Genomic DNA, 10,000 nt, shown 5'->3' with positions numbered 1-10,000 from the left:
TCATCATAATCATCATCATCATCATCATCATCATAATCATCATCATCATTATTCTCATCATCATCATCATCATCATCATCATTATTCTCATCATCATCATCATTATTATTCTCATCATCATCATCATCATCATTATTCTCATCATCATCATAATCATCATCATCATCATCATCATCATCATCATAATCATCATCATCATCATCATCATAATCATCATCATCATCATCATCATCATCATAATCATCATCATCATTATTCTCATCATCATCATAATCATCATCATCATTATTCTCATCATCATCATCATCATCATCATCATTATTCTCATCATCATCATCATCATCATCATTATTCTCATCATCATTATCCTCCTCATCCTCATCATCATCATTATCCTCCTCCTCCTCATCCTCATCATCATCATTATCCTCATCATCAACATTATTATTCTCATCATCATCATTATCCTCATCATCATCATTATCCTCCTCATCCTCATCATCATCATTATCCTCATCATCATCATTATTATTCTCATCATCATCATTATCCTCATCATCATCATTATTATTCTCATCATCATCATCATTATCCTCATCATCATCATTATTATTCTCATCATCATCATTATCCTCATCATCATCATTATTATTCTCATCATCATCATCATCATTATTATTCTCATCATCATTATCCTCCTCCTCCTCATCCTCATCCTCATCATTATCCTCATCATCGTCATTATTCTCCTCATCATCATCGTCATTATTCTCATCATCATCATCATTATAATCATCATCATCATTATCTTCATCATCATCATCATCATTATAATCATCATCATCGTTATTCTCATCATCATTATTCTCATCATCATCATTATAATCATCATCATCGTTATTCTCATCATCATCGTTATTCTCATCATTATCATCATTCTCATCATCATTATTCTCATCATCATCATCGTTATTCTCATCATCATCATCGTTATTCTCATCATCATCGTTATTCTCATCATTATCATCATTCTCATCATCATTATTCTCATCATCATCATCGTTATTCTCATCATCATCATCGTTATTCTCATCATCATCATCATCATTATTCTCATCATCATCGTTATTCTCATCATCATCATCATCATTATTCTCATCATCATCGTTATTCTCATCATCATCATCATCATTATAATCATCATCATCGTTATTCTCATCATCATTATTCTCATCATCATTATTCTCATCATCATCATTATTCTCATCATCATCATTATTCTCATCATCATTATTCTCATCATCATCATTATCATCATTCTCATCATCATTATTCTCATCATCATCATCGTTATTCTCATCATCATCATCGTTATTCTCATCATCATCATCGTTATTCTCATCATTATCATCATTCTCATCATCATTATTCTCATCATCATCATCGTTATTCTCATCATCATCATCGTTATTCTCATCATCATCATCATCATCATTATTCTCATCATCATCGTTATTCTCATCATCATCATCATCATTATAATCATCATCATCGTTATTCTCATCATCATTATTCTCATCATCATTATTCTCATCATCATCATCGTTATTCTCATCATCATCATCGTTATTCTCATCATCATCATCGTTATTCTCATCATCATCATCGTTATTCTCATCATTATCATCATTATAATCATCATCATCATCGTTATTCTCATCATCATCATTATAATCATCATCATCGTTATTCTCATTATCATCGTTATTCTCATCATCATTATTCTCATCATCATCATCATTATAATCATCATCATCATCATTATAATCATCATCATCATCATTATAATCATCATCATCATCATTATTCTCATCATCATCATCATTATAATCATCATCATCATCATTATTCTCATCATCATCATCATTATAATCATCATCATCATTATTCTCATCATCATCATCATTATAATCATCATCATCATCATTATTCTCATCATCATCATCATTATAATCATCATCATCATCATTATTCTCATCATCATCATCATTATAATCATCATCATCATTATAATCATCATCATCATCATTATTCTCATCATCATCATCGTTATTCTCATCATCATCATTATTCTCATCATCATCATTATTCTCATCATCATCATCATCATTATTCTCATCATCATCATTATTCTCATCATCATCATTATTCTCATCATCATCATTATAATCATCATCATCATCATTATTCTCATCATCATCATCATTATAATCATCATCATCATCATTATTCTCATCATCATCATCATTATAATCATCATCATCATTATAATCATCATCATCATCGTTATTCTCATCATCATCATCATTATTCTCATCATCATCATTATTCTCATCATCATTATTCTCATCATCATTATTCTCATCATCATCATCATTATCCTCTTCCTTATCATCATCATCATTATTCTCATCATCATCATCATTATTCTCATCATCATCATCATTATTCTTATCATCATCATCATAATTATCCTCCTCCTCCTCATCATCATCATCATTATAATCATCATCATCATCATTATAATCATCATCATCATTATCCTCATCATCATCATCGTTATTCTCATCATCATCATCATTATAATCATCATCATCATTATTCTCATCATCATCATCATTATTCTCATCATCATTATTCTCATCATCATCATCATTATCCTCTTCCTTATCATCATCATCATCATTATTCTCATCATCATCATCATTATTCTCATCATCATCATCATTATTCTTATCATCATCATCATAATTATCCTCCTCCTCCTCATCATCATCATCATTACTTTCTAATGAATTGCTTGACACTGACCGCTTCCTGTATAATGCAGTATAACATTCTGACCTTCCAGGATGGTGACCTGGTGCTGCTGTGTTAAAGCTGTACAATTTAGTGTAGTGTTAGAACTGATTCAGTAGAAATGATTTTAGACTTTTGGACCAGAAAATAAATAATCAGAGAAGAATAAATCACTAATAATGTTCTAATGATGAACTTTTTCCTTCATCAGGCTGAAAACGACTCTTCAGAAGAAGCTCTGCAGCGACTCTGTGGATCTTTCTGGAATCCCCCTGTCCACACGGGACATTCGACACGTGGCATATTACCTCCAGACCAGCGGGGGTGCTGTCATATCTGTGGATTTGAGCTTTACTGAACTGAGGGATGAAGGGCTGCGAATCCTTTTGCCTGTTTTGTGCGTTTTGCCCAAACTCACCACGCTGGCACTGAATGGAAACCGTCTGACCGTGTCCATCATGAAGGACCTGACCGAGGCCCTGAAAAACCCACAGAGTTTCACGTGTCTGGCCTGGATCGATCTCGGGAACAATGTGGACATTTTCACTATGCCACAGGTAACAACAACAACTGCTCCATCAACAGGAGTGTGTAGTATCAACACAAGTGTGGAGTGTGTTCAGCTCTGTATACAAACACTAGCACTACTAGCGGAGCTCTTAGCCTGTTGGTTTCACTACAGACTGGAATAAACCACATACTGGTGCTACTTTTAAACAGACTGATCTCATGTTGCTGTGGTGCTAATTAACATTTTGTCTTCCTAAGATTCACCATATGTATTCTTAATCTGTTAACTAAAATGTTAAAATTTTTAGAATTAGCATAATCATGGATCTAGGTTTGGTGTGATGCTAGCTTAAAGCTTACCTGTGACTAATTTGAGCTAGTTAACCAGCATTTAGTTAAGTACCCAGCTAACCTAGTTAAAGTTGTGGACTTGCAAACTTTCATATTCATGTTGTATTTTAGAATTTTGAATTCAGTGTTCAATGTTTCGTGTTTTACAGCCCCTCCTGGTGGCGCTGCGGCGGCGCTGCAGCTTAAAGAGCAGTTTGCCCACCATATACGAGTACACGGAGGGGCAGCCATACTGCTACCGCATGGAGAGCTCCATTGAGGAACCGAGCCTTTACGAGGAAGACGAGGAAGAGGATGAAGATGAAGATGAGATGGAAGACAAACTAGACATGGAGCAGTGGAGCATCGTAGAGCAGAAGAGCTCTGGAAGTTTCACCCTGAACTACTGTGAGAGGTGAAGCTATCCTTTGACCTTTAGCGTTACCCGTCACCGAGGACGTAGGAAGTGAGCCGAATTTGAGGAAGACGGAGGGATGGAGGGACAGATGCCGCCTCTCCTCACCACTTGTCGTCGCTCCATGAGTTTCCCTGTTCCCCATTGTGGCTTTCTTGTGATCCAGCACCATCACATTCACACAGGAAGTCAAACGGCGGCAAGATAAACGACACGGGGCACGCTCGATTAGCGTTAACAAAAACCGGCCACACACTCACCGTTTTAGCCGCCGTTGCTCCTCAGCGCTGGGGAGGGGCGGTTCATTGGTTCTTTGGTGGGACTTTTAGGACATTCAGAGATGTCGCTTTCTTCTCACACAATAAGTAAATAAATAAATAAATAAACGCCAATGAAAGATCCAGAAAGAATGGACCAGCTTAGCGTGATTAGCTGATTAGTGCCCTCATGGTATTTCTGAACAAGGAGCCCAAACGTTTAGCTATGGTAGAGCACTGATATGTGTGTGTGTGTGTGTGTGGTCAGATTTGGCACACATTGCTGCTGCCACACATTGCCATTAACATCACTAAACACCGATGTGTTCTTTGCTAATCTTCCAACAAAAGCCATGAGAGCAGCTCAACAAACCGTGAGCGCTGACAAAACTGCTACGTCAAGACTTTTTTTTCCTAAAACGTTCAGTTGTAGACATCCGGTCGTCACTTAGCAACACGCGTCTGTGAATAATGCTAAAACACATAATATTGTAATGTGTTCCTTTTTGTCAAGGCTTTGCTAGCAGAGTGAAACCCGCTAACTGTCTCTCTTCATACCTGTGTTGATTATAAATATCACCTTTATGCTAATGTGCTACTTTTTCAGATTAACATAATACAGCAAATTAACCTAGATAGCTTCAGGGCTACTTTTAGCATCAGTCTATAAGACATTAAAGCTCAATGCTAATCACAGCTTACTACATCAACAGCAACATAACATGCTAGCAGTTAGTCCCATTAAACTCAGCTAACAAATCCAGTCTGCCACTTCCTGTTTCTTCCTTCCTGATAATGCTTAAATAAGGAGTAATACTGGTAGCAATCAGCATTTCACTCACTTGGCTAAGACGAAGGGCTAGCATGACTAGTGTAGCCATTTCAACCCTTTAAAGATGTTTTTTGCACATTTTAGCCATTTATTATAAAGACTAATTTTATTTAATGTCAAAGTGAAACACTGGTAGTGTATTAGTGTGTCTCTAAAGCTGATATTTTTTCTTCCGATATGTTCCTTCCAACACACACACACACACACACACACGTTTGGGAATAAACATGCTGTAAATGAGGGTAAAACTCTACTATTACTGTGATGTAGTGCGTCTTTCCACTGTGTGTGTACACACGTGTGTATTTGTGTGTTGGTGTAACGCTGTCTTAACTTTGTGTGTGTGTCTGTGTGTGTGTGATTGTCGTATTGTGTTAGTCCTCTGCGGTCGAGTCTCGTGTCCTTATGTAGTTTGAGACTCGTTTTTTCTGTCACAGGGACAGCAGCATTTAGAGGTGCAAAAATAATTCTGCTTACTCTGACTGAAAAAAATAAACATCCCCAAAACTCCTCACACAAGTAGTGGATCTGTACTCCTGCACTGTACTCCTGCACTCTGAGGTAGACACAGACATGGAGGTAAATGAGAGGATAATTGGACGGTGAGGTAAATCAGACACTGGGGACATTTTATTTTTGGCGCCAAACTTTGACATGCTGAAATAAGGAGGTTATTAGCATTAGCTTGTTTAGTGTCACAGCTGAGTGAATTGTTCAGCTTGTTTTTTGAAGCTTTGTCTCTAAATATATTAACACTTTAGTGGGATCATGGAAAGTAGTTGTGTAACCCCAGTTTTGACTTTCTTGCTACGCTAGTCTGCTATAGTGTCATTTTTTACACACACACACACACACATATATATATATATATATATATATATATATATATATATATATATATATATATATATATATATATATATATATATATATATATATATATATATATACATATAAAACATTGTTAGCGTGGATACCTCACAATATTAGCACTCCCCTTCTGTTCAGTTTGGGAATACGGTGCCTTAGTGAGGCTACTTTTTTTTCCCAATGAGAATATCTGCTGTACTCTGTAGATAACATGAGGAGAATCTAGTTAGCGGTCAATGCTATGTGTTATTTATCACCACATCTGAGGTGAATGTTGATGTTTCACATAAAACTGTCTTCTTTCCACAATCACTGTTTCTTTATATTGTCCATATTTTAAGTACCTAAGGGCTAGGTCAGTCGTTATCCTTGTTTTTAGCTAAAAAACAGTGTGTTAGAACTCAGACTTCATGCTGCTTACCTGCCTAGCGATAGTGACTTTTTGAATTTTACTGTCTGATCGTCACGTCACGTGTCCAGCTTCCTACACTGAGCACGCTAATCTAATCTACTACAATAACTAACATTTCCTTATTATTAAAAGTCATGTCAGTGTTTGTAGACTGCTGTGTTGTTCCCAGGATGAAATGTTTAGCTAGCTGATGTAACATTACCACACAGTCATCTTTTTTTTTATAGCTAGTGCACACAAACGTAGCATATTTCAGTAAACGATATCGCAATCATATGAGATATCAATCATCGGCCCGAGCCTAGCCCGAGCGCAGTGTTATTGTCCACAGCGGAATCAGTTGTGCGCTAACTAAATCAAGTCGCTAACTGTGGGTTTGGTCATTGTTGTCGTTCCTGTGTACGTTCGTATAATGTGTCTTCGTGTCTAACTGGTGCGTGTTGAAAAATTGTGAATTAAACAATAATTTATACGACTGTTACACAACACTTGAGTAATAAACCCAGTGAATATCGAACTCATCGGCTAATGCTTATTCTTTTCTGAAATGTACTTCTTTAGAGCTGAAGATCAATAAACTGAAGACGTTTTTATGCGTATTGAGAAGATGAGTTTTCAGTCAAACCGTGTTCAAATGAACAGAATCCCGGAGAAACTCTTCCTCGTGTGAATCTTCATCATTTTCTTCTTCTTCTTATTATTATTATTATTTTTATTTGTAGTAGTTATACTAATGATGTTATAAACACAGCAGCATTTCATGTTGTCAGGATTATTAGCCGGTGGTGGCTCAAGTGGTTAAGGCTCTGGATTGTTGACCAGAAGTTCAGGGTTCAAGCCCCAGCACCGCCACGCTGCCACCATTGGGCCCTTGAGCAGGGCCCCCAACCCACCCTGTTCCAGGGGTGCTGCATCATGGCTGATCCTGCACTCTAACCCCAACCTCCAAGGATGGGACATGCGAAGAAAGAATTTCACTGTGTAGTAATGTATATGTGACAAATAAAACCTAACAACTTATTATTCACATTATTAATCCTGTGAGAGGTGAAGAGTAACGTCACGGCTGTAAAGCTGATTAACAGGAACTGCCTTGTAGAAGCTGTGTAACTTAATATACTTGTAAGCTATACATTACTCATTGTATTATAAATGACCTACAGCCATATTATTCATTGACTAATGCATTGTGACGTGTTCGGTGTTCGGTGTTCACTGTGTTATTGTTCAGATCTTCTGAGGAAAATATCCGAGGAGAAAAAAAACAGAGAGAGCACTAGAGCACTGAATAACGCTCACATCTCACCTGTGTGCTCCTGACCAACCTTCAGGACTTATACAACTCTAGAGTGAAGATACGGGCAGGTAACATCACAGACCCCTCTCATCCCGGGGCAGGTGACATCATCACAGACCCCTCTCACCCCAGGGCAGGTGACATCATCACAGACCCCTCTCACCCCAGGGCAGGTAACATCATCACAGACCCCTCTCATCCCGGGGCAGGTGACATCATCACAGACCCCTCTCACCCCAGGGCTGGTGACATCATCACAGACCCCTCTCATCCCGGGGCAGGTGACATCATCCTAGACCCCTCTCACCCCAGGGCAGGTGACATCATCCCAGACCCCTCTCATCCCAGGGCAGGTGACATCATCCCAGACCCCTCTCATCCCGGGGCAGGTGACATCATCCCAGACCCCTCTCACCCCAGGGCAGGTGACATCATCCCAGACCCCTCTCACCCCGGGGCAGGTGACATCATCACAGACCCCTCTCATCCCAGGGCAGGTGACATCATCCCAGACCCCTCTCATCCCAGGGCAGGTGACATCATCCCAGACCCGTCTCACCCCGGGGCAGGTTACATCATGGTGACATCATCACAGACCCCTCTCACCCTGGGGCAGGTGACATCATCAGACCCCTTTCACCCCGGGGCAGGTAACATCATCAGACCCCTCTCACCCCGGGGCAGGTAACATCATCACAGACCCCTGCGAATAAAGCCTCTCTAATATTACAGTAATATAGACAGTTGTTTTTCTTTTGGCTGCTCCCTACATGTGTGAGGGGTCACCACAGCCGACCAGCTGGTCCACACAACAACTTAGCACAGGTTTTACACCAGATGCCCTTCCTGACACAACCCTCCAATCCAGGCTTGGGCATCCAGTGGCTGGGGTATGGGCAGTGGCTGGGAATCCAACCGGGGCCTTCCACACAGCAGACACGAAACCTACCACTGAGCCACCAGCACCCTCAGTAATATAGACAGTAAGTTTGTGATATCATTCTAGATGAGAGGTTTAGCAGATGATCACGATCACAGTGCTCGCGGTTTCTCAGTAACATTACAAGCTGTTTTATTCTCTTATTAACTCAAACACTAAATAGTAATTTTAGTTAAATTGCTGTGTAATAATCAACTTTAGAAAAGAGTAACCACTCTGTTACAGAGTGCCTCAGTGAATAAACAGTAAATATTACTGCATGAATTATGACTGTTATAATGATGTTGGGATGAAATAAGTGACAACTTTGCGAGCGTGTTAAGTCAGAGGTTTGGGATCTTCAGTTAAGCTAGTTATAATATCTTTATAACGACATTCTAACAGGTTCAAAACTTAACTCAGAATAAACATCAGCCTGTTTTTGTGAAAATATTAAACCTTATGTGAAGCTTAGCATCTGAATAAATCTAAACCCTGGAGCGAGACACTAAATCCTGAAGAGCAGCATTCCAGAAAAACAGGAATAGTGTTCAATACACTCCTCCTCCTCCTCCTCCTCCTGCTCCTCCTCCTGCTGCTCGATTGTCACGCAAACAGAAGCCTAATCCACAGAAGTAATAAACCTCTTCACCTGAGAGCTACTGAAACACGGTAAGACTGTTGAGATCTTATTAAGCACATGAGAAAGGCTTCATTTAATATCTGAGGGTTTGGCCCCTGATTCTTTCTGTTTGTCGAGTTACAAACTTTACTCATTATGTCATTATCTCATTATCAGTGCTTCACTTCTACAGGCCTGACAGACTGCAGGTTCACCTCTAACACTGTTTTAAAAAGGGAAAGTAAAAACGACAAGCGAGAGTCAGAGGTAAGAGAATAAGATCAGAATATAAAGCTGTACACCCAGAAACTGGGATTTAATGTCAAAAGTCGGATAAAAAAGACGTGAAAAAATCTCTAATTTAGGAAATTTTAGGAATCTGGAGTTTAAATTCACCATAAAACATGTAGAATCGTTTAACTGAGTGTAAAGAGAGAGAGAGAGAGAGAGAGAGAGAAAGAGAGAGAGGGTGGGGGTGGGGGTACAATTACCCCCCACCCCCCCAAAAAATAAAACTTAGCTCTGACTTTTCCTGTATAACGTGTTCGAATAACTAACCAGACTGACGAATTCCGGAGACATCTTCACTGAGATATGGCTGAACGACGCAGAAGTGGAATTACCAGGCATTCCAGTCTGCAGAGATCGAGTCCCTGATCTTAGAGAGAATGATAAGA

At 39.0% G+C, this 10,000-nt stretch overlaps 2 protein-coding genes across 6 annotated transcripts in view; both read left to right on the top strand.

Annotated features, from left to right (window-relative positions):
• Positions 1-7,002, top strand: part of lrrc75ba (leucine rich repeat containing 75Ba) — a 36,640-nt gene extending 29,638 nt beyond the window's left edge. Inside the window, exons 4-5 of the mRNA XM_058390211.1 lie at positions 3,071-3,416; positions 3,870-7,002. Coding sequence (XP_058246194.1) covers positions 3,071-3,416; positions 3,870-4,118 — 595 coding nt within the window. The 3' untranslated portion in view covers positions 4,119-7,002. The remainder of the gene's footprint in view (positions 1-3,070; positions 3,417-3,869) is intronic.
• A 2,204-nt stretch (positions 7,003-9,206) lies between these two features.
• Positions 9,207-10,000, top strand: part of LOC131353261 (uncharacterized) — a 42,270-nt gene continuing 41,476 nt past the window's right edge. For 2 of the 5 annotated variants that reach the window (XM_058390162.1, XM_058390160.1), the window contains exons 1-2: positions 9,207-9,373; positions 9,501-9,590. The gene's annotated coding sequence lies outside the window, so the exon portion shown is untranslated. The remainder of the gene's footprint in view (positions 9,374-9,500; positions 9,591-10,000) is intronic. The other 3 variants (XM_058390161.1, XM_058390159.1, XM_058390158.1) reach the window with 3 other exon arrangements.

Source organism: Hemibagrus wyckioides, linkage group LG05, assembly GCF_019097595.1.
Source record: "Hemibagrus wyckioides isolate EC202008001 linkage group LG05, SWU_Hwy_1.0, whole genome shotgun sequence".
Taxonomy (NCBI): Eukaryota; Metazoa; Chordata; class Actinopteri; order Siluriformes; family Bagridae; genus Hemibagrus; species Hemibagrus wyckioides.
This window is presented reverse-complemented; position numbering and strand designations above follow the sequence as displayed.